Source organism: Bos javanicus, chromosome 1 (assembly GCF_032452875.1).
Source record: "Bos javanicus breed banteng chromosome 1, ARS-OSU_banteng_1.0, whole genome shotgun sequence".
NCBI lineage: Eukaryota > Metazoa > Chordata > Mammalia > Artiodactyla > Bovidae > Bos > Bos javanicus.
The window spans coordinates 143,949,192-143,973,186 of NC_083868.1; the positions used below are offsets into that span (position 1 = coordinate 143,949,192).

The window sequence follows — 23,995 nt, forward strand, 5'->3', positions numbered from 1 at the left end:
CAGTGCTGAGTGTTTAGAAGATCAAAGGTTTTCTTAAGGCTATCTGATGTCTAGCGTTTTCAAAGGACTTTCCCCCACATTTGGCCAACCTCAGTGCTTCCTGAGTCTGTCCACACTTACAGATGCGGACTGATGCCTGAGGTGCACCAGTTCTTTTCCCCACTTCACTTAGTGGTAGGTCATAGTGATTGTCATGGTGTAAAGGTGTCCCTGTAATTGTTTGATGACATTTCCCACTTGGGAAACGTATGGGATACTGTGTACTGAGAAATATTCTTTACCCCTGTGCTGTCGAGCTTAGGGAATCCTGAGGAATCAAGCCCTTTGACCAGTTCCGGATGGTCTTTGCAGGCAGGGCCTCGGGAGGTGCTGGGAGGCGGGGCTGCGGCAGCACACACCGGTGTGTCAGGAGGCGGGCCTGGGGACAGCCTCCCCGCTCCCTCCCGCTCGCCTGGTGGGGCACACACACCTTGCCCTGAGCGTCTGGTGTGTGTGTGTGCCTGCGTGTGCATCTGTGCGTGTGCACAGCGACAGCCGACTCTCTTGCAGTGCATCCACAGCAGGCAGGCCGTGTTCTTTGTCTGGGAGCTGAAGTGGACACAGGAGCCTCCCCCCTCTCTGCACTGCCGCTTCTCCACTGGATTCTCCCCAGCTTCCGAAGAACAGCTGTCTATCTCCTTAAAGCCCTACACCTATGAATTTCAAGTGGAAAATTTTTTTGTATGTATCACCTTATTTTTTTGGTGGGGTTCTGGGGTGGAAGCATGGAAGGTGATGTCATATTCTTTACCTTCTAAAAATCAAACAGACAAAATCTTCCAGTATAATGAAGCAACCCGTCATGGAAAAGGCCAGCGGTAGGGGGATGGGGGCAATGGCCAGCTGTGGTTAGAGCCCTGGTCCCATCAGTGGCGCGTCTGCCGCTTGGGCCCTCCTGCGCGACCCCCACTGAGCATGACCGTCTGCAGCCTCTCCTCCCTGTTGTCTTCCTTACACTGACTTCCTCGTGTCCTGCACCTGTTCCTTTTCATCTGGAGCATTAGCGGCTACATCTCTAGGCTTTTAAAAGAAAGCAGATCTTCTTTCACGTGCACGTTAGGTGTGGAGCTAACAGCAGCCCGGAGCTGGGTGAGTCAGGCCGTCGTGCGCTGTTTGTCCAGTGCGACGTTTGGGCTTGGTGTTACGCAAACCAGAGTGTGGACACACAGCTTTGTGGTGTTTTCTTCTCTACACGACGGAGACTGTCAAGCAACGCTTCATTTGAGAAGGTGTTTGTGTGCATAGCTCTTGATATTAGTGGTTTTTTTAATACCTCCTTCTGACCAAAAGACTGTTTAAACCCACCTGTTTTCCTGAGTGTTCCATATTGGCCTTAAAGTTAAACATAGCCACTAGCGTAGTTCATCATTTTGTGGACAAGCAGATGCCCCTTTGGTGTGGTGATAGCTGTTGAACATTAGATTATTCACATGGTGAAGAGTCAGCAGAAACTTAATATGGTTTGCTTACTGCCAGTGACAGTGAACTCATTAGCAGATTCCACTGGTACTTTGTCTTTTTTGCTTCCTTTTCAAATTGAGCATAGGAAAAATTTTCCTTTAGACCTGTACAAGGTTAGTAAAAAAGCTAGAGAAAAATACCTGGTGGATTGCTGTCTTCAAAACTGGTATTCTGAAGACCAGAAATACAGAATTATTATTATTTTTTAAAGTTTCATTTCTGTACCATGAAGTTCCCCGGTGGTGCAGATGGTAAACAGTCTGCCTGCAATGTGGGAGACCTGGGTTTGATCCCTGGGTCGGGAAGATCCCCTGGAGAAGGAAATGGCAACCCACTCTAGTGTTCTTGCCTGGGCCATACCGTGGATGGATCACAGAGAGTCAAACACGACTGAGCGACTAGCTCTTTCACTTTCACCGTTAAGTTCACCGTTAGGGGCGTTCACTTCATTGAAGTTAGTATATTGAAAGAGCAAAACAGCACCACGATCGTATTCATTCTTCCAAGAGGAAAGCCTGTGCCCATTCACACGCCCCCCTCCTGTTCGCAGCCCTGAGCTACCCCGCTCTAGAGCAGGGTGCCTGAGCCTTGCCTGTGCAAGGACAGTCGCATTCAGTGTGATCGTCTCGAGACTGACGGCTTTGATATGATGTGATGTTTCCAGCATTCGTTCATCTTGGGGAGCGTGTCAGGACTCTATCCTTTGTTACAGCTGGGCTCCAGCCGTGGGCTTCCCCGGCCGGGCCTCTTCCCTCCGCCCTGCTGGTGTGGCCGTTCACCTCTCCTGTGGCAGTGGGGCTGCCAGCACGTGGAGGGGCAGGCTCTCATCCCCTGTGTGGGTTTGGGGCCTTTGTCCTGGGTGGTGAGCAAGTGTGAGCAGGTGTGACTGTCAGGTAGGGAGGTCACAGAGATGGAACATCGTGGAGAAGGTTCAGGATGGACTTACTGTGGGGTAGTTCCAAGGAACTCTGTTCATTTTACTGGTTGTGGTAATGCGTTGTGTCTTTTAGTGACGCATCTGAAGTGTCCAGGGTGACATGGCAGGTCCAGAGCCTGCTTTACAGTAGCCCCGGCAGATAAGTCAGTGTGTGTTGGTGGGGAGAGGAGGCTCGTGAAGCGCGACACTGGTGACAGGCCTGTGCGGAGTCACCGGGCCAGCCTCCCTCCTCCTGAGAGGCTTGACCATGTTCACGTTAAGAAGAGTTTAAGGTTCTCAGGGTGGGGCTTCCCGAGGACATGTCTCCACAGGGACTCAGTCGGTCAGAGGGCGCCAACACACAGCTGCTCCTCTGGTCCATTCTCGAAATTTCGAGTCTGCAGGCAGCACCATGACGGCCTCAGAGAGCTGTCTGCTCAGATTGTTGACTGTCTCCTTTGCCCTCTCTCCTTTCTGGCCCAGACCTTGTACAATGTGAGAGCGGAGATATCGCCCCCTCCGGGCACGGAGCACTGTAGGACGGGCTCACTCTGCTCCCTGGACGTGTCCATCACGCGGCTCTCGGACCTCCTGGAGGTGGATAAGGATGAAGCCCTGACAGAATCCGACGAGTATTTTTCAACAAAGCTGATGTATGAAGGTGGGTCCGGAGGCTTCTTGGCCCTGACTGTTGTGCTCGGCCCTGTCGTTCACAACGTGCAGTGCTCCTCATCTGAAGAGAGAACATTCTAGAGTTGAAAGAATGTTTGAATGTCCCACTGTATGGTGTGGCCCTGGACTCACAGGGTGTTGAACGTGGTTACTGCAGAGCTGTTGCTCTGAGAGGTGTTGGAGGAGCTGTGGGGCTCGGGGCTGGGGCACAGTGATGCCTGGAGCTGCTCTGTCCTCTGCCTGTGAGTCAAGGCCCCCTCGCTCAGCAGGCCAGGCATCCTGTGCTCACGCTCCCGCCCTCTCCCTCCAGCCTCCTTTCACCCCTTTCACCCCTCTACCCAGACCCTGGCCCCTCCTCCTTGCCGCCTCCCAGACGCCCCTCGATAGCCCTCCTCTTCTGGGGCCTGGGCTGCTTCTCTAAGATTCTCAGGTTTTGGTGTCAGGCCCTTTATGCTCTAAAAATGCTTAGGGAGGCAAGTCTTCATTTACTTTTTTTAAGATATTAGGAAAGCCATTAATGATAGTGCTCTTGAGAAAGAACTATTTTCCGAACAGTTGTGCGTTCACACTAGTTCTGGGCTCATCACCGCACTCTGAGTTGGGACTCTACCAAGCTCACAGTGGCAAATGCACGTTTCCCAGAATGCTGAGTTTTGGTCAGTTTTGAACTGTACCACGGGCAGCCTCTTCCAAGCACCAGGCTTGTGCCACTGATTTTTAAGAAGGTATCTGCTGAATACCTGACGCTGAGGAGCTCGCCTCCGAGGGCTGCCAGCCCAGTGCCTGGTGACCTGTGCTGGGCCTGGGACTGTGTCCCCTGGCACAGGAGGCCGGGTGGTGGGTGCATGGACCTCTCACTACTACTATTTTGCAACTTCTTGTGAGTGTGTAATCATCTCAGAGTTAAAGTTAAAAAAACGACGTGTACGAAAGGGCTGAATTGATTAGATTTTGACTATTACGTGCAGATCATCCGTAACTGACAGCAGCAGTTTCTTCTCTTCAGTCTGTAGCGGTGGGAAACACGGTGCCTCTGCTCTGAGAGCCAGTGGCCCGGCCAGCACTCAGGCTGCGGGCTTCCTGCCAGAGGGCGCACCAGCACAGTGAGGCAGGGCCAGGGGCCCTCGTGCGCCCTGAGGACCAGCTCTGTGAGCCGCTGCTCAGTGTGCCCTTCCCCGTGCTGCTGTGGCCTCTGCACGGCCTCAGCTGCGGGCAGCTTGCCCTCTGCTGCCCCTGCTTCCTCATCGGCCTTTGTTGAGCCAACGAGGATCCTGCCCTCCTTGCCCGTGGGTGATTGCTCAGTCCAGCGTTTGACTCGCACTGAGTTACATCACAGTCACGGTCTCTCAGCATCCCTAGCAGCGCCTGCTGTGTGTGTGGCCTCCCCGTGGTTCCCGAAGAGGAGCTCCGTGCTTCGTGTGTACCGTTTTTCCCCAAACCATTGGGGGCTGATGTGAGCGGCAGAGCTGGGATCAGATGCGCTGGTCAGTACCACGCGTAATGGAGGAACCCGCGCCCAACTCCATCCTCACTCCTGATGCTGCCTCCGTGGTGCTGGGTGGGAGGTTACACCGCATTTTCAAGGGGCTTTCAAGGCAGCGTTGACTCTGCTCACTTACGAACGTGAGGAGAAAGAAGCCATCTTCCCCCGTGTAGCCAGCCTCTACCTTCCTTTCTCAGTCAGAGGTGTTCTACTTTGAGATGCAGCTCCAGGGCACCAAGATATGGGACAAACCCCCACTTCTGGACTTCACTCGAGCGTGGACTGGCCGCCTCTTCTTTGGTGTGAACCCTGGAGGCCCTTTCTGGGTAAACATGGCGCTTTCCCTCTCTGTTTCAGTTGTGGACAACAGCAGCAACTGGGCAGTGTGCGGGAAGAGCTCCGGAGTCATCTCCATGCCCGTGACGGCCCAGGCCACGCACCGAGTCCACATGGAGGTGATGCCGCTCTTTGCAGGCTACCTGCCGCTCCCCGACGTCAGGCTATTCAAGTACCTCCCCCACCACTCTGCACAGTCCTCACAGCTGGACGCGGGTAGGGACCCTGTTGGGTAACGGACGCAGCACGCCCTCGGTGCGGGGTGTGTGGCAGCTCCATGCTGCTCAACAGCCCCACACTCGGAACCGGGGTGCTCTAATACCAAACACTTGGTCAGGGTCACTCGTCCTGGGCCTCTGCTCCCGAGGATGATCCACCTGGGACCTGTGTACTGGCATCTCTCCAAAGGCGTGGCGGCTGTTGACATCCTTGTGCCTTGAAGGGCGGCTTGGGAGGCGAGCAGCTCCCCGGGGTGGGGAGAGGCCACCGCAGGGTAGCCTCTGTCTCACTTCCTGTTCGTTTTGCAGATAGCTGGATAGAAAATGACAGCCTGTCGGTGGACAAGCACGTGGATGACCAGCTGGACAGCGGCAGCGTCAAGAGCAGGGGCAGTGTGCACTCAGCTGCCAGCAGCGAGCACAAAGGCCTGCCGATGCCCCGGCTCCGAGCACTGCCCCCCGGCCAGGCCTTCAACTCGAGTGCGGGCACGCAGGTCCTGGTCATCCCCAGCAAAGACGACCACGTCCTCGAAGTCAGCGTCACATGACGCACAGGGCTCACACAGTCCCCGGGCCAGGCGTGTGTGCGCCGGAAGGATCCTGACTCAATGGCAGCCTCCTCGCTCTAGCCTGCCTTGTGTGACTCTGCCTGGCCGTGGGAGTGTCAGAGAAGTCCCCGTGCTCAGCTGGTTGTTCATGTCACCCGGGGTGTCAGAGGCCGTTAACTTCCTCCCCCTGCCCCCTGATGTCCTCCAGGTTTGCCCAGAGCCCCGCCGCCTCCCTCCTCCTCCCTGCTCCCTGGAGAGCTTTCTGGAGCCCACTCGTCTGAGCAGTCTGTCATCTACCAGTCTTCACCTGAAGCCCAAATGTCTTTCAGGTGGACACACAGAGGCCCTGTGGGCTTGTTAGTGGCGCGTATGCCTTTCTGCCACATGGCTGCCCAGTTTCTGGGCCAGGTGGGCTTGTGTGTCTCCTCAGGAGGAAAGCACAGCTCTTTACCCCAGGTCATCTAGTCGCGCTTTTCTAGAATAACTCCCTCTCTGGGCAGAGGGATGGGGGTGAGGAGGGAATAAAAACCCCTTCTGTGCCTTGGGACGTCAGACTGGGAGGGCCTGGAGCATCTGACAGCTGGAGCCATTTTAAAGGTACTTAAAGACTAGGCCAGGGCATGAGAAACCACTCGGCACTGAGATGATTTAGGCATAAATGTTTCTGGAGCCCTTCCTCCCCTCTCCCCCCATGTGGATTAGGTATCATAGGCACTTGGAATTAAATATATATTTATTTTAATTATCATTTTATATGTGGGGGTTAATATGTTGTGTTTTTCTCTCTCCTTTTGAGTCTTTACATGTAATTGTTTCTGTATAATCAGTATTTTTCTTTTGCACCTTAAATCTCAGAAATTAAGAGGTTCCATTTAAATGACGATTAGAGGGGTCTTCTCAGCATATTTCTAGTCTGGTTGTATGAGGGCAAGAGTCTTGGACTATTATTCTCCTGCCTGCTACATGGCAGTCATACCATACAAATGGGTTAATTTGCTTTAGGTTGTACATTTAATTGTACATATGGTTGATTTATTATTTTTAAAAGTACATACTAACTGATGTTTATGTATAAGTTGCACCAAAAATCAAGGACAAAATAAATGTGTGTTTGTTTTTATTGGTGTGAAAGTCACAGCTTGTAAATAAGTGTTGTATGTATTAAACCTTTTCCAGCTCTCCAAAGCGATGTATTTTTGTACATATGAAATAGAGAACTCTTAATTCATTAGGAAAGTGTGCTTGGAATTGAACCTGACCAGATTAATGCAAGTGAGTGTAGTCGGTCCAGCAGAGGGTGGGCCCTCACGAATAACCTCAGATGTGTGAGCCTTAGAGAAAAAGGAGGCTTCTGCAGCCACCACTGCCCCTGGCTGTCACCTCCTGGTGGCCTGAGGGCAAGAAGGCACAGGGCAAAATGAACAGAGAGCAGAGCATCACAGTCTCTTCAGTATATGGTCTTCCGGCTTATTTAACAAATAAAGGTGGTGATCCTTGCTCCCCTGGTTTTCATTATAGAAATTGGAGAAATGTACAAAGAAGATAAATACTGGTACATTTAATTAAATTTTTCAGAAATTTACCTTCCTTGTGTGCAGTTTAAAGCTAATAAACTAAGCAAATTAGAAGTTCAGAATCTAATGGTAGTTAACAGTTTCTAACCCGAGTTTGCTTTATTGTAAAAATTGGTGATTGCCCTGCAGATCCGCCAGTGTTGGAAAAGCCTCTCACCGATCTGCATGGTGAGCCTCAAGAGTCCAGGGCAGCACCCTCCTCCATGTGTGACCTTCCAGAGGGGGATGTGGGTCTGTGCTTCCCGATACCCAGTTGACTTTTGCCCTGGGTTCTGATTCCACTATGAAATTCTCTTAATTACATACATATTCAGAAGGGAAAAAATGAAGTGGAAGTACAAAATGTTTATGGTGGTTTCTTATGTCTGAAAATTGAATGACATGAAATTTATCACAGGTTTATTTTTTCCTTGTTGATTACCCAAGAAGATCTTTTGCAATCTAAGTTACATGGGTACCTCTGTTGTTGTTGTTTTTAACATAAATGAAGAATGTCACCTAAAACTTTTTTTTTTAGTCTAAACGGCTGTAACTGAATTTTTGTTGTGTTTAAAATAAGGCTTATGTGTTTGAGACAAGCTGGTTTTGTAGGTAAAAATGAAGCAGCCGTTAAACAACTGTAAAGCCGGAAATGTGCATCCTAAGAAGCGGTATGCAGCCATTTTACAAATATCTGTGGAAGATGTAAATACTAGCCAATGGAAAAGGAAATAAGTTATAATTTTGGTGAATTTCATAGGGTCTCCTATGACTGGAAAAATTATAACTCTTAATGTGGGAATTCTTGTATTTAATCTGAAAATGACTTCTACCTGCAACTCCATCATCAGCTCAGCCTCTCATGGGCCAGGTTCCCATCCTGGTCTTAGGTGATGGGGCTGGGTATCCCAGAGTTGGCGGAGAAAAGACACACAGGCTTCTGGTCAATTCTAGTAGTGTTTAAAATAAAACTGAGTTACAAAATGAAGTTAAAACACTCCAGGTGTGTATATGAAATGAAAACTTGTACTACTTTTTATAAAACAACAAACTAACCTGATCTAAATGTTTTATTGTCAATTGTAATCTTTAAAAGAAATCCTATGTGATTTTAAAATTTGACTTTTCATGAAAATGCCCCTTTCTCTAAATGTATTCACCCTGTGCACCAGGCTGTAAGACCTGAGAGTGTGGTCAAGATGGTTTGCTGGCGTTCCGTGGCTGGAAAAGGTGACAAGTTGGTGACTTTGATACTGCAGGTATTAACTCCATTTTCATAGATTACTATGAAAGTCATTTTTCACATTATTCTGTAATATATTGTTAGACTAAAGCCATTGTATTAAGACTGTTTAAAATGTAAGCATTATAATTCTGAAAATACACATTTTAAGAAGAAACCTGCTGTTTTGGACTTCATTCTTATCCTGTGGCGTGTGAAAATTGAGTGTGTAAAAACGAATATTCTTGTTTTCTTTCCCTAATCCTTGTTCCTGACTACTAAACATTAATTATTTGGGGGGGTAACATTAGGGATTGTTTTTCACAACTTACTGCCCAGTTGTTGTTGTTTAGTGGCTAGGTCTTTCCTGACTCTTGCGACCCCATGGACTATATAACCTGACAGGCCCCTCTGTCCATGGGATTTTTCAGGGAGGAATACTAGAGTGGGTTGCCATTTTCTCCTCTAGGAGATCTTCCGGACTCAGGGATGGAACCTGTGTCTCCTGTAGTGGCAGGTAGATTGTTTACTGCTGAGCCACCAGGGAAGCCCCTTACTGCTCAATAGCACACTAGAAGTAAGACATCTGAGTCTAGAGAGTTTTTGAGGTTTTTTTGTAGACATATTTGCCATCCTACAGTTTGACATCTTAGACTTCAAAGAGATCAATGCAGTCAATCCTAAAGGAAATCAACCCTGAATATTCATTGGAAGGACTGACGCTGAAGCTGAAACTCCAGGGTTTTGAACTCCTTTTGTGAAGAGCTGACTCATGGAAAAGACCCTAATGCTGGGAAAGGTTGAGGGCAGGAGAAGGGGTGGCGGAGGAAGAGTCGGTTAGATAGCATCACCGACTCAATGGACGTGATTTTGAGCATTTTCTGGGCGATAGTGGAGGACAGAGGAGCCTAGCAGGCTGCAGTCCATTGGGTTGCAGACAGTTGGACACCACTTAGCCCCTTGAACAACAGTCTGATAAGGTAGCTGCCTCTGTCACATTTGGTATCTTCACTAATACAATTTCTTTTCTTCGGAAAAGGTTTTCCATTTACTTAGTCTTGCTGTTTTGCCCCCCACTTAATAACCTAGAGCTTTTAAACAAGTAAACGTGGAATCGGACGATCTAATCATCCATAGTGCTGGGATGGTTTGTCAAAGCAGCCGGGCAAGCCACCCCAAGCCCAAGAGGACCTGAGCCTGACCTGTGGGGTGCGGAGCGGGCGGGGGCTGGGGCTGCGCCTTGGGACCGCGCTGGCTGCAAAGAACCCTCGCTTGGGGGAGGGGCCGGTGGGTGGGGCTTCGCCTCCGGGGCTGGACCGGCAGCCAGGAAACCACCCTTGGGGCGGGGTCGGCCGGCTGGGACCCCACCTCGGGCTGCGCCGCTCCTCCAGGCCTCGAGGGGGCGCTGTGGGGCATGGCCGCGCTCCCACCCCGGAAGTGCTTGCTGCGGGCCGAGGGGCGGGGCGCAGAGACTGCAAGCAACACGTGTGGCTGCCGGGATGAAGTTCGCATACAGGGTGAGCGCGGGCCAGGGGTGGTGAGGGGTTCTTAATTCGGGGTCCGGATGGAGTCGCTTCTCGAGACTGTTCCCTCGGGGTCCGGGAACCGAGCCTGGGTTGACTGGGTCAGGCACCACCGACCGGTTCCTCACCCGGCAGCCTGAGAGAGCGGCCTGGGGCTGCAGAGCCCCAACTAGGACCGAGCGGCTCGCGCGGACGAAAAGAGCAGGAGCGCTAAGGAAGGGTCACGCCGAGATCCGAGCTGGGCAGCGGAGGCCAGCCCGGACGGAAGTCCTGGTTCCCAGGCTCCGCAGCTAGAGACGTGGGGAGGACGCGGGGGCAGAGGGCGGGACCTGGGTGCCGAGCTCACTGGACGCGCTTCTGCATCTTCCCCGCGTCTCGGTCCCCTTGGCACAGCGGGCCACCTGTGTGTCTGGAGCCGTGAGCGTTTGCGCGGCCCTGCCTGCTGCTGCCACTGCCCTGAAGGCTGTTCTTCCGCAGGTTCGTCGTTTCCAGCCTTTCTCTCTCTGTCAGGTCCCAGCTCCTCACGTCCAAGGCTTGGCCTGGCCCTAGCCTCAGCGGGAGCTTCCTCAGGTCCACCCCACACCCAGGCTGCCCCTACCCAATCTGGTCGTCCTGCTCAGAATGCTCCCCCACTGTGAACCCAACCTTCCCCATCCAGCTCCTCTCGGTGTGCCCTTCATCCTCGGCTCTCCAGTCCCCCGTAGCCTCCTGGGGTTCCCAGGGCCCTGCCTGCCTGCAGCTCCAGATGCTCCTTGGTGATCCCTCCCGTCTCAGTGGCCCACACGCGGGTCATGGGACCTGCAGGTGGTTGATGGTTGAATGAATGATTGAACGGATGGGCTGCCAGCAGGTTACCCTGTTCAGGAAGCCTTGAACCCCACATGCAGTCGGGAGGCTGTTCCGCAGCAGTTCTCTTCCTGCACCACGAGTCCTGTCCTCCCCTCCCTCCAGCAGACGCCTCCTATCTGGAGGCTTCCTTGCGCTGACCCTGCCCTTTGTCCACCCCAGTGGAAGCTCAGAGCCCCTGGGGACTGGGTTTATGTATTCTCTCTTGCTCGGGGCCGGACTGAGAGGTGCCCAGAAACTGTCCTGGGAGGAGGGGGGTGGCTTGAGGGACCCTGGGAATAATCAGGGAGCCTGTGAGAGTCTGCACCATCTCCTTGACCAGAAGCCTCGCTTTGTCGTTTCCAAGAATTGTGTTTTCTTTATATTATAAAGACAGTTTTGTTTTCTTTTCAGTTTTCAAATTTGCTGGGGACAGTCTATCGGTGTGGAAACTTAAGTTTTACCTGTGATGGGAATTCAGTTATCAGCCCTGTGGGAAACAGAGTTACTGTGTTCGACTTGAAAAAGTAAGTATGCTAAAATGATCTTAGCAATAGTGATGCTTGTGGTTTGCAAGTAAAAACAGCTTTTTCCTCACCTGTCTAAAGCACACCTTTTACTTTTACTAAAGCTCAAGAGGGGCCTGCAGATTCACATAGTGCCAATGGGTCAGCAGCGGGACTGGCTGTAGGGGTCCCGGTTTCTCCCTTCTATCCTCTCCGCTGGACCTTGTGTATTGAGGTTGTATCACTTGGCTGAAACATCTGGTAGAGGATGCCTGGGCATGGGACCAGCCCTGGACTGCTGCCTGGCCAGCCTGCTCAGGTTCACTCTGTCTCCACTGAGCACGCACGTGGCTCTGTTCCTGTCTTCTCAGATGTGTGTGGCCTGGGTGAGACCCTCCTGTTGCAGAGGCTGCTTGGATCTCTGCAGGCCTCAGTTTTTTCATCTATAAGATGGGGCCATAGTACCTGCCTTGCTTGTGAGTTGTTTCCTGAAGTGCAGGGTGCACCCCGGGCCAGTTCCTGGCAGGTCATTGCTGGTGTCAACTGTTTAAGTGATGTGTGGCAGGGGCACTCCAAGGTCGAGGCCCTGTGGCTGCTGAAGAAGAACTGGAAAGTGATATGATAAAGGACAGAATTAGAATGTGATCCAGGGGTCATGTATCTTTACTTAGTTTTCCATGACTCTACATTTTTTCATTCCTGCAGAAGGCCTTACTGGGCGTGCTATCCCTGGGCTTACCCTCTTATTGGGCAGCTCGGTCATTTCTGGTTTCCTGACTGTATATTTGCAGGTCCTCTTGGTATGAGGCCCTAGAAGCAGAACTGACATGTTCAAAACCCATTTGTAAGGTTTTTATGTGTTTTGTGCAGGGGTGAGGGCTGCTGGTGCAGGCTGGCCTGCCCCCACCCCCCGCCCGACGACACGAGCATAGTGACTCAGCTCTGGTTTTTGTCTCCCAGCAACAAGTCCAACACCCTGCCCCTGGCCACTCGCTACAACATCAAGTGTGTGGGGCTGTCCCCGGACGGCCGCCTGGCCATCATTGTTGACGAAGGTAACCGCCTTGACTGGGGGCAGGTGTGGTAGTGTCCAGATGACTAGAGGCCAACACTGAGACCCTTGGGGGTCGAGGCCCACACAGTCCCTCCACTGCCTCGGCTGCTTCTGTGTCTGGGCCTGGGTGGGCCTCGGGTGGGCATATGAGGCATCCTCCCTGGCGGTGTGCTGCCCACACCGCAGGGCCCAGGGCCTGCCTTCAAGGCCTGGTGCGTGCGTGCCACGTGTGGGGCCTCGGTCTGCTCTCCCTTCCCACAGGGGGCGATGCGCTGCTGGTCAGCCTGGTCTGCAGGTCTGTGCTGCACCACTTCCACTTCAAGGGTGCCGTGCACAGCGTCTCCTTCTCCCCCGATGGCAGGTACGCATCTGCGGGCAGGGTGGGAGCCGTGGAGCTGCATTACTCATGTGGTGGGCTCGGATGGCCCACGATCCGAGCCACAGACGGCCCCTGAGCCCTGAGGGAGCCATGGTGTTGGGTGGCATGGGCCCCTGGCCTCAATGTCCACCATGAGGACGATGGGGCCAGACCTGGCCTGTTCTTGGACTGCAGGAAAGGGGGCTCGATCTTGGGTTGCTCACACCTGGGCCAGCCTGGCCGTGTTGGGGAGGAGGCGCTCCAGTGGTCAGCTGTGAGCCCCGGCTCCGTGTCCACACTCTGAAACGCAGTAGAGGGTGTGCTGGGCCGGGGCTGTCCGAGTTTGCCCTGACCTTGGCGACCACCTCCCAGGCTGGTGGGAGGGCCTGAAGGGGCAGAAGTGTGGCGTGACCTAGAGTCTGTCTGCTTCTTCCCCGACTGTCCACCCAGAGGAGAGGGGACTGGGGTCCGTGAGAGGCAGGTGAGGGTCAGGGCCCCACCCAGGTTTGCCTCCTGTGGGAAGCCGGCCTCGGCCCAGGACCTGCCCTGGTGTCGGATGTTGACGACACCGTTTCTACGGCAGGAAATTCGTCGTCACGAAAGGCAACATTGCTCAGGTGTACCACGCCCCTGGGAGGAAGCGGGAATTCAACGCATTCGTCCTGGACAAAACCTACTTTGGGCCATACGATGAGACCACATGCATTGACTGGACGGACGACTCCCGGTGAGGCAGGGGCACTGGACATAGGAGGGGCCTGAAGGGGCACCTGTGAAGTGTCTCATCACGTGGGGTGACTTGTCACATCCCCGGCTCTTTTTCAAATGGCCTCTCACAAGCCTCTCGTGTGGGTTGGATGCAGGCCTGGCTCTTGAGTCTGAGTCAGGTCTGCCTGGCCCTGGTCACTGGAGAGCAGCGCGAAGCATGGCCCAGGGTGAAGGCCGCCCGAGCCAGCGCCTTGTGGCCCAGCTTCCAGGGTGGCCGTGGGCAGCGGGAGCGCTGGCAGTACCTCCCAGTCGGGCTGCCCGGGCAGTGCTCTCCCCCAGCTGTCCTCAAAGGCGTCCTGGGGCTGTGTCTGCTGCCCTGCGTTCGGGGGGTGGGGGCAGGGAAGGGGGGTGTGGCTGGAGGTGGCTGCCACTTTGTAGGCAGGCCAACTCTTCCCACATTCTCTGGGCTGCAGTGCAGGAACAGCCCCAGGCTCACAGTGTGTCCGTGGGAGACGCTGGTGGGCTGTGGGCTGCCACAGCCAAGAGGTCGTGCCCTTTTGCATGGCCTGGGCCCACACCTGGCTCTCCTCCTGCCAAGAGCACAGTTGGCTCTGATTGGGGTCAGGGAGATGGGAGGCACAGGATCCCCCAGGCAGCCCTCCGTTGGGCTCAGTGGTCCTTGGGCTCCCCTGGGCCAAGGGGAGAGACCGTTTTGCAATGAGGGGCAGCAACACACGTGCAGTGAGACTCCTGGCCCTGGGAGAAGCACAGGTGGACCCTGGCCCCGCCCAGGGCAGATGCAGACCCGAGCCGACCTTGGGCGTCACCCCTGTGCCCCGGGACGCTGTGGAAGGTGGACACCCGCGAACCCAGGCCGAGCTGTGACCCCCTGTCCCCAGGTGCTTTGCAGTCGGGAGCAGAGACATGTCCACATGGGTGTTTGGGGCCGAGCGCTGGGACAACCTCATCTACTACGCGCTGGGGGGACACAAGGATGCCATCGTGGCCTGCTTCTTCGAGGCCAGCAGCCTGGACGTATGTCCCCGTCGCAGCCCCTCCCCTGGGGACGTGGGAGCCCTGGGGGCCAGGCAGGCTTCGGCAGCACCGGGCCATGTTCTCGTCCCCGCAGCCCAGGTGGGTGTGGGCTGGGGGTTGGGGAAACCACCTGGGCTCACACGTCTTCCTCTGCAGCTGTACACGCTCAGCCAGGATGGTGCCCTGTGCGTGTGGCAGTGCGACACCCTTCCTGAGGGCCTGAGGCTGAAGGCCCCCACAGGCTGGAAGGCAGACCTGCTGCAGAGGGAGGAGGAGCAGGAGGAGGAGGGGGCAGAGAACGAGACCACCATCCGCGGGAAGGCCACGCCGGCCGCCGAGGAGCAGCAGGGGAAAGTGAAATACTCGCGGGTGGCCAAGTAGGTGCCTGTCCTGCACCGGGGCGGGGGGTGAGGACCTGGGGCACTGCGGGGCAGCACCAACCTGCTGTCCCCTGCCTGCCCTCGGGGGCTGGGTCTCCACCTGCCCCGGGGGGCCGGGGAGGAGGCTGGGGTGAGGGTGTGGGACCAGCCGGGCTCTCTGGTCCTTCTCCAACAGTTCTTGTGTTCCTGTCTGTTTAGGTACTTTTTCAACAAAGAAGGCGATTTTAACAATCTGACGGCTGCTGCATATCATAAGAAGGTCCACCTCTTGGTCACTGGTTTTGCTTCTGGAATCTTCCACCTTCACGAGCTCCCAGAGTTCAACCTTATCCACTCGCTGAGGTCAGCGCCTCTGCTGTGTGTGGGCAGTTGTATACATGTGTGTGTGCGGTCGTGTACCTGTGTGTGTATGCCGTCGTGTACCTGTGTGTGTATGCCGTCGTGTACCTGTGTGTGCGCGGTCGTGTACCTGTGTGTGTATGCAATCATGTACCTGTGTGTGTGGTCATATATCTGTGTGCAGTCGTGTACCTATGTGTGTATGTGATCGTGTACCTATGTGTGCGGTCGTGTATCTGTGTGTGCTGTTGTGTACACACGTGTGTACAGTCATGTGCCTGTGTGTGCAGCCGTGTACCTGTGTGTGTATGCAATCGTGTACCTGTGTGTGCGGTCATATACTTGTGTGTGCGGTCGTGTACCTGTGTATGTATGCAGTCGTGTACCTGTGTGTGTGGTCATATACCTGTGTGTGTGGTCGTGTACCTATGTGTGTATGCGATCGTGTACCTGTGTGTGCGGTCGTGTCCACACGTGTGTACAGTCATGTGCCTGTGTGTGCAGTCATGTACTTATGTGTGCAGTTGTGTGTACATTTGTGCTCTCCATCTGCCAGGCGGGCAGGGTGGGTGGAAGCCACACCATGCCTGTCAGGACTGAGGCCATGGAGGGATCAGGAGGCCAGGACTGAGGCCATGGAGGGATCAGGAGGCCTGACCGGCTGCATGGTTGGCTTCCCAGAACACCTGTACCCACCTCTGTCCTGGGTTGAGGGGCTTGGGGAGCTGTGCCACCCTCCATCTCAGATGTGCCGCTCCCACCCCCAGTCACACGGAGGTGTATGTGGGTCATGTTCTTATCTTCCGTTTTCGTTTTCCCACCTGTATCTTTGGAATGTGGAGGAAATCGAAGTGTTGGTTTCATGAAGCCACAAAAGCTCCGAGTTTTTGAACACAGGGTGCAGAAGCTCTGGGTTTTCTGTTGTTCCGAGTGAAGTAAACAGTAACCGGGTGGGGAGGAGGTGGGTGCTGCCAGCCAGGAGACCTGGCCCGTCCTGGCTCGTGCAGCCACCCTGGGGTGGGGACGGAGGCCTTGCTGTGCTGACCGGGTCCCGTGTGTCTCCCCAGCATCTCAGATCAGAGGGTTGCGTCCGTCGCCATCAACAGCTCTGGGGACTGGATCGCCTTTGGGTGCTCAGGTTGGTGCCTGGGTTTGTGAGGTGACCCGAGTGGAGCTCCTCCTCCCCGGGAAGCCTGCCCTGCCCCACCTTGCTCCCGAGGCTCCGGGGCCAGGCTGGCAGGCTGCTGGCTCACTGTGAAGAAGCAGCCGATGAAACCTTGAGAACAAAGGCTCCTCTGAGTCCTGAGTCCCGTTGCCACCTGGAACTCTTAGTCTGTGGCCCCGGCCTCTGGAGGCGATGTGGGAGGCTGGCATCTCCGCTCTGGGTCCCCGTGTTCAGGCCCGGACGGGAAACGGGGGTCACGAGCGGTCCTGTGCGCCCCGCAGGCCTGGGCCAGCTGCTGGTGTGGGAGTGGCAGAGCGAGTCCTACGTGCTCAAGCAGCAGGGCCACTTCAACAGCATGGTGTCCCTGGCCTACTCCCCCGACGGGCAGTACATCGTGACCGGCGGGGACGATGGCAAGGTGGGCCGGCTGCATCCCATCCGGGGTTGGGGGGATCCCCCTCCTGTCTCTGTTCTGCTGACCGGCCGGGGGGTACTGCACTGGTGGTCTGGCCCCGATAGCAAGGCCCCACCCGGGCTCCTGAGAAGCTGTTCACAGGCTCACCAGGGTGGGAACGAAGAGCCTTGTAGCGTCTGTTTCCCTTCCTGACTTGATTTTCCATATGTGGCTCGGGTCCGTGCTGCCAGCAGCTGCTCTGACATGGGAGGCCCCCCCGCAGCCCCCAGTCCTCACTCACTAGGGCACCCACCTGGGCTGTCCTGAGCCGTGGCCTCTCCGCACAGGTCAAGGTGTGGAACACCCTCAGTGGCTTCTGCTTTGTCACTTTCACGGAGCACTCAAGTGGGGTCACCGGCGTGACCTTCACCACCACTGGCTACGTCATCGTGACCTCCTCCATGGACGGGACTGTGCGCGCCTTTGATCTTCACAGGTGACTTCCTGTGGGGACCTTGGCTCTTCAGGCCAAGGTCAAGGGGTCGGGGCTTGTCGGGAAGACATGGGTGAGGGCATGTGGCCCCGGAACTGTTCCAACTGGGCCGTCCTCCCACAGGTACCGGAACTTCCGCACCTTCACATCCCCACGCCCCACCCAGTTCTCCTGCGTGGCTGTGGACTCGAGCGGGGAGATCGTCTCTGCTGGGGCACAGGACTCTTTCGAGGTCTTCATCTGGTCCATGCAGACGGGCCGGCTCCTTGATGTAAGGGCCGCAAGTCTGGGAGGGGCCAGGGTGTGGGGAGGGGGCCTTACTGACGCGAGAGGAGTGGGGGACGGGTCATGTCCAGCACAGGTGGCACCATTTACATGCATTTCCTGGCAGTCTCCACTCCCTGGCCCAACCAAGGTGGGGTTCCCTCACCCCCAGCCCAGGGGCCGTGGCCTCTGCACACCAGCATCCAGCAGGCGAGTCCGGCCCCGGGGTGGAGGGACCCCGAGGGTCTCAGGTCCTCAGAGCTCTCTTCTGAATGGCCACAGGTTTTGTCCGGCCACGAGGGGCCCATCAGCGGACTGTGTTTTAACCCCATGAAGTCAGTCCTGGCCAGCGCCTCCTGGGACAGGACAGTGCGTCTGTGGGACATGGCGGACAGCTGGAGGACCACAGAGACGCTGGCCCTCACCTCTGACGGTGAGTGGCACCCAGGGGAAGGCCTGGTCTTAGTCACGTGCTTGGATAAACCCAGGGTCCCAAGCGCATGTGCTGTCAGGACTGGCGGCCCCAGAGTTTCGTGGGCTGTTGGGGTTGGCAGCCCAGTCGTGTGGCTTGGCATCAGGCTCCGCAGCAGAGCGAGCGAGCGAGGGCCCTGCTGCAGCTGGCTTCCCTCCTGTTCCTGGGAGCGAGGCCCTACCCCGCCGCCTGCCTGGGCCCAGCCTTCACAGAACCCAGTCATCAGCCCTGGGGTTCTCAGTCTCTGTGGTGGTCATGGCTTCCTGCTGCCCCACATGGACCTGATCCAGGCTTTTAGCTGTGGGCCCTGCGTCTTCTTGGGGCCTGTACTGACCCTGCCTCCAGCAGGTCTGTTTCTAGCCTGCCCACGGCCTCCACATGGCACCTCCTGCCCAGACTCTGTCACCAGGCTGCCCGGCTCGGTCATGCTTGTGTGGGTCCTGCAGCCCCCAGACCCTCAGGGTGCCAGGATGAGGGCAGGGCAGAGTGGCCCAATGGCTGGAGCCCAGGGTTTTCCCCAGCCCTGATTACACATCTCTTCTTAGCTCTGGCTGTGACCTTTCGCCCTGATGGTGCCGAGCTGGCCGTGGCCACACTGAACTCACAGATCACCTTCTGGGACCCCGAGAACGCGGTGCAGACGGGCTCCATCGAGGGCAGGCACGACCTCAAGACAGGCCGGAAGGAGCTGGACAAGATCACCGCCAAGCACTCAGCCAAGGGGAAGTGAGTGCCCAGCGGGGTGTGTCCCGGAGCCTGGGGGCTCCCCGGCTGGGACCCCAGAGGGAGCGGGTTGTCCTAGGGTTCATGTGGGTTAACAGGTGTCCATGTTCTCACACCCTGAGGATGAGTGTTTGTGGGTCCTGTTATCAGGTCTAGGGGTGCATCCGTGGCAGTCTACTGCCCCGCTGGCCGTTTTTCAAAGAGCCTGTACCATTTACACCCGTCCAGGGCAGGGGCTTCTGGTCTCCTCATATCATAAGCAGTGCTCTTTACTCTGATTTACAGTCACAGCTGCGCTGGGGGGGCCGGGCGGCGGGGTGGTGTAGCCATGCCTGGGCTTGGCGTCTCCCATGCACTGGTGTTCTGGGCGTCTGCTCGTCGGCTGACAGGCCATCGTGTGTGGGCTGTGTTAATGGGTGCATGTCTGTGGTGCCGAGTTGCAAGGGCTCTCTGCAGACTCGAGATACGAGGCCGCATCAAATACACTATCTGCAGGTACCTCCTCCCTCTGTGGCTTGTCTCCACTTCTCTCGAGGATGTTAATGTGAAGCACAAAAGTTTTTAATTGTGACAAAGGCCCACTTGTTTTCTTTTGGTCACTTGAGCTCTTTGTGTCATATCTAAGAATCCTTTGCCAAACCCCAGGTTGCAGTCTCAAGTTCTGGGAGCCAGCCAGGGCAGCGCAGGCCTGAGCTCTGGTCCTGTCCGCAGCCGCTGTGGGGGTAGTGGGTGGACTGACCCATCTCCGTGCTGACTTCAGTTGGAAGCGCCCTGACGCAGCGCCGCGGTCCTTGACCTCCTCCAGGGGTCGTGGTCCCCCCAGGGAGCCGGGTGATGGGGCTGCAGGGTTTGGGCTGGAGCCCTGGAGGGGGCAGGGGCGCGTGCCATTTGCCCTCTGGGTGGTGACTAAGCCTGCATGCCCTCTGCCCAGGGCCTTCACCACTCTCTGCTACTCCGCGGATGGCCAGAGCATCCTGGCGGGAGGGATGTCCAAGTTCGTGTGCATCTATCACGTCAGGGAGCAGATTCTCAGGAAGAAGTTCGAGATCTCCTGCAACCTGTCACTGGACGCCATGGAGGTGAGTGAGGTCCGGGGCTGCTGCAGGGCTCCGTGGTCCCCAGAGCTGTCCGGCCTCACCTGGAGGCCTCCTCACACCCTGGCCCCACAGGCAACCTGGGGACCCTCCAGACAGGCGTGCTTGCCTGGGTTCACCTGTCCTGGCCTCGTGCCGGGTGAGGGGCTAATCTGTGCAGCCGCAGCCCACCCCTCCGAGCTGTCAGGGCCGGGGTGTCCTCATTGTCCCAGGACAGGCCAAGGCAAGTGGCAGCAGAGGCTCCCCACGTGCACCGCCCTCGCAGGCCACGCGCACCCTCTTCAGACGCTGAGTTACAAGAACCCACCCTCTTCAGGCCTGACTGTGGGCCCCGGGCTGTCTTGTCTCGGGCTCCCTGTGTCCCGTTTGGGTTCCAGGCAGGATTGGGCCCCATGTTGGTGATACAGGGGGAGGTGGGGCAGATGAGTGCACCCTTCCCACCTCCCACAGTGGGACGTCTGGGTTTCGCCCTTCAGGAATTTTTGAACCGAAGGAAAATGACGGAGTTCGGCAACCTGGCGCTCATTGACCAAGATGCTGCGGAGGAGGGCGGGGTCGCCATACCGTTGCCAGGCGTGAAGAAAGGTGAGCAGGGGGTTCTCTCGTGTCCTGCAGCCAGGCCGTGGCAGGCCGTCCTGCTCCCTGGCCGTTTTCCTGGGTGATAGCCACTTTGCTCCCTTGTCGAGGCTATAGCGACTGATGTCCAGGAACCTGGCCTGGGTGCCCCCTCTGTGAGCAGCTGGACGTCTGGCTGGTGCCCAGCCCTGTGCCTTGCTCCTAGTACCTGCCCCCATGTGGCCAGAGAGGAAGCCTTGTGTCAGGAGTGCGGGCCCTGAAACCCGCTGCCTGGCAGCCCTGGGCTGGGCGGGGCTTTCCCTAGGAGCAGGGGGGCTGCTCTAGGCTGGGCCCTAGCCCACGGGAGTGTCTACACTGCGGGTTTGCCTCTGGAGGCCGCTGGCACCCGTGAAGCAGTACCTGAGGCCCTGCAGCGTGGGCCTCCCTTTGTAGGGGGTGCTGAGGTGTGTGCAGCCCTGTGAGTAGGGGGATCTCTGTTCCCAGGTGACATGAGCTCCCGGCACTTCAAACCTGAGATCAGGGTGACTTCGCTCCGCTTCTCCCCCACCGGTGAGCCCTGGGCTTTGGGTCATCAGGGTGGGAGAGGTGGGCTTGGTCCCAATGGGCTTCTGGGCCTGTCACCCTGCTCCCAGGGCCAGCTCTGGGCACCGCAGTCCCCCTGGGGTCAGATGTCGTCTGTGTCCTTGCTGGAGGGCAGCTGTGGCTGCAGACATGCCTGGCGTGGGGCCACGGAGACAGGCGGCTCCCCCACCCCCCCACAGTGCTGTCATCCTTGGGCCTCATCCCCCGCCCGCCCCCACCCCTGGTGTGTCCGGCAGGGGCAGAACAGGACAGGGTCTCAGTGGCTGGGGTTCACAGGGGCCATAGCAGAGGCCAGGCACCCCTTCCTGAGGGTCCAGCATCCCCAGGCTCCCCCTACACTTGCACTCGGGGTCCCAGATGTGTTCAGGACCTGTTCTTCAAAAAAGGGGGGAAGTGGAAAAAACGTTCAGGAAGCCTTTCTCAAGTCTGCTTTTCGTTGCAGGGCGCTGCTGGGCGGCCACCACCACCGAGGGGCTCCTCATTTACTCCCTGGATGCCCAGATGCTCTTTGACCCGTTTGAGCTGGACACCAGCGTCACCCCTGTGCGGATCCGGGCGGCGCTGCGCCAGCGGGACTTCACCAGGGCCATCCTCCTAGCCTTCCGGCTCAACGAGAGGAAGCTGCTGCAGGAGACCCTGGAGGCGGTGCCCTGGGACGAGAGTGAGCCTGGGCCGGAGGAGCGGGGGGGCTGGGGGCCTGCGTTCACACGTGCTGGCCGGTTCTGCACGTGCAGAAGCCACAAGCTGTGAGCACGTCTCTCCTGACGGGGTCTTTGCGGGCTGAGTGCGCCTGTCCATCCCTCACAGTCGAGGTCGTAAGCTCCTCCCTGCCCGACTTGTACGTGGAGAAGGTGCTGGAATTTTTAGCTTCATCCTTTGAAGTATCTCGCCATCTAGAATTCTACCTCATATGGACTCAGAAACTGCTCATGGTGCACGGACAGAAGTTGAAGTCCAGGTACACCCTGCCCACTCACCGTGGACTCCCGTCACTGGGGCTGCTGGTCGGGGTGGGGGCAGCAGTCTTTACCCAGGGACAGCGTGGAGCGGGTCCCAGGGGCCTCGGGTGGCGGCCCGTGCTGAGGAACGTCTTTTTCCAGTGTAGGGACGCTGCTGCCAGCCGTTCAGTTCCTTCAGAAGAGCATCCAGCGCCACTTGGACGATGTCTCCAAACTGTACGTGACGTCTCCGGGGGCGGGGGCGGGGCTTTCACTGTCGCCAGCTGGTCCAGCCAGGGCTGCTCCCCACATTGTCAGACCTGGCCTCAAAGGCCCCGCGTCAGTCCCACTGACTCGAGTCCCATGTGTCCTCACAGCTGCGACTGGAACCGCTACAACCTGCAGTATGCGCTGGCCGTCTCGAAGCAGCGGGGCCTGAAGCGGCCCTCAGAGCTGCCGGGCAGCGAGGAGGAGGCAGGCGCGTCCGAGGACGACGACGACGACAGTCTGCACCTGCTCGGGGGAGGGCCTGGGCACGCAGACGCGCCGCTGGCCTAGGGCCGCACCCCACGGCTCTGGTCGGGACGCTGGGCGAGGAGGGGCCACCACCACGGGGGGCAGCTGACCCGAGAGCCAGAGCCCCAGCACTGGGACTCGCTCCGCGGCAGGCACCAAACACCGCCGCGGGGTCGGGTTCCCGGCGGGCACGGCTCAGCACTCAGGCCCGGGAGCAGCTGCTGCTGAAAACACCTTGCAGAGAGACTAGTGGGCCAACGTGTGTGGACACGAACTTTGTATGAGGATTTTTATATTTTTAATATAAAGTTTTGATAATTTTAGGGATGAAAAAGACATGTATTTCTAAAACACAGGTATTAAGGCTGATCTCTGAATTTAAAGTGTTTGTAATGTATCCTGGGTGTGACTGTCGTGCTGGCACCTCCATGCCAGCAAACAGGTGAGCTGGGCAGGTAGCCTGGCCACCAGCCCCATCTCCCTGCACAGGGTTGGAGCAGGGAGCATCTGCTGGACTCTGAGTTTGGAGACGGCCTGGGAGCCCCAGGGCTGGGCCTGGATGGGCTTCCCAGGGAGACCTGTCAGACCTGCTTGCCAGCTCCAAGGAGGACTCCATCCCGCAAGGCCCATCAGGAAGGGTCACCATGAGGGTGGTCCAGACCACAGCCAGGCGCCTGGCCTCTCAGCAGTGACGGCCTCCAGGGTCGGGACACAGGCCCCAGCCTGCAGGTCTCCAGAGGTGTGGCCAGGATCACTGGACTGTTACCGGGAAGAGCAGCAGGCAGGTCCTTGCTTGTCGGTCGGGACCGTGTGTCACCTTGCGGTGCCCTTCTATCTGCTTGTGAAACGTGTGTGCTACCTCCAGAGGAATCCTTTCTTTTGTAAATAAAATATCTATCAGATCCTCTTCCATCATTGGGTCTTAAGCTATAAAATAAACACATGGATGGTTATGTATGTTCAGACACAGACACATCTGTAAGCTATCCCCGTGGTCCTGAAAAGAATTCAGACAGACCTTTTTCTCCCCTCTCCCTGCTGGTGGTTGTCACCCACCAAGATTGGGACACAAACACTCTGAATCACTGTCAAAAGCCACTACAGCAGCAGGCGGTGAAGAGCGGTGTAGGGTCTGTCTTCCCACGCCCATCTAGGGGTCAGGCTCCCGGACTAATAATCAAAAGAGGACTGAGTAATGTAACCTTGACCTTCTCTAGAGGCTACCCCAACATCACTCCTGAAACAAAATTCCTGTGTTAATTTGACTTCCCCTTACATGCGGCTATACAGTTCTCGTCGTTTTAAAAGATTTTTGCGTATATATTTTTGGCGGCGCTGGGTCTGCACTGCATGCGGGCTTTCTCTAGTGGCAAGCGGGGCCACTCCTCCTTGCGCGCAGGCTTCTCACTGCGGTGGCTTGTCTTACTGCAGAACACCAGCTCTAGGCAGGCAGGCTTGGTAGTTCAGGCACGCGGGCTTACTTTTCTCCCTGACAAATGGGATCCTCCCTGACCAGTGATTGAACCCATGTCTCCCTCATTGTCAGGCAGATTGTGTACCACTGAGCCACTAGGAAAGCCCACACACCACTAGACAGTTCCC

General features: G+C 56.6%; 2 protein-coding genes across 5 annotated transcripts in view; both read left to right on the forward strand.

Annotated features, from left to right (window-relative positions):
• Positions 1 to 8,626, forward strand: part of TRAPPC10 (trafficking protein particle complex subunit 10) — a 73,161-nt gene extending 64,535 nt beyond the window's left edge. For all 3 annotated transcript variants that reach the window (XM_061422981.1, XM_061422996.1, XM_061422986.1), the window contains 4 exons: positions 550 to 720; positions 2,900 to 3,077; positions 4,929 to 5,123; positions 5,435 to 8,626. In XM_061422981.1, coding sequence (XP_061278965.1) covers positions 550 to 720; positions 2,900 to 3,077; positions 4,929 to 5,123; positions 5,435 to 5,673 — 783 coding nt within the window. In that variant the 3' untranslated portion in view covers positions 5,674 to 8,626. The remainder of the gene's footprint in view (positions 1 to 549; positions 721 to 2,899; positions 3,078 to 4,928; positions 5,124 to 5,434) is intronic.
• A 1,239-nt stretch (positions 8,627 to 9,865) lies between these two features.
• On the forward strand, positions 9,866 to 23,305 carry PWP2 (PWP2 small subunit processome component). 2 transcript variants are annotated; one of them, XM_061423004.1, is made up of 21 exons: positions 9,866 to 9,965; positions 11,211 to 11,323; positions 12,263 to 12,357; positions 12,618 to 12,717; positions 13,298 to 13,441; positions 14,322 to 14,457; positions 14,614 to 14,834; positions 15,036 to 15,179; positions 16,244 to 16,314; positions 16,623 to 16,759; positions 17,083 to 17,231; positions 17,352 to 17,499; positions 17,775 to 17,925; positions 18,510 to 18,690; positions 19,619 to 19,766; positions 20,258 to 20,366; positions 20,841 to 20,906; positions 21,382 to 21,600; positions 21,747 to 21,897; positions 22,040 to 22,114; positions 22,255 to 23,305. In XM_061423004.1, the coding sequence occupies exons 1-21, from the start codon at positions 9,948 to 9,950 to the stop codon at positions 22,433 to 22,435; spliced, it is 2,757 nt and encodes a 918-aa protein (XP_061278988.1). In that variant the 5' UTR covers positions 9,866 to 9,947; the 3' UTR covers positions 22,436 to 23,305. The 2 variants fall into 2 exon arrangements, with proteins under 2 accessions (XP_061278988.1, XP_061278996.1); XM_061423012.1 differs by lacking the exons at positions 9,866 to 9,965; positions 11,211 to 11,323; positions 12,618 to 12,717 and having other exon boundaries at positions 12,268 to 12,357.
• The last annotated feature ends 690 nt before the right edge of the window (positions 23,306 to 23,995 follow it).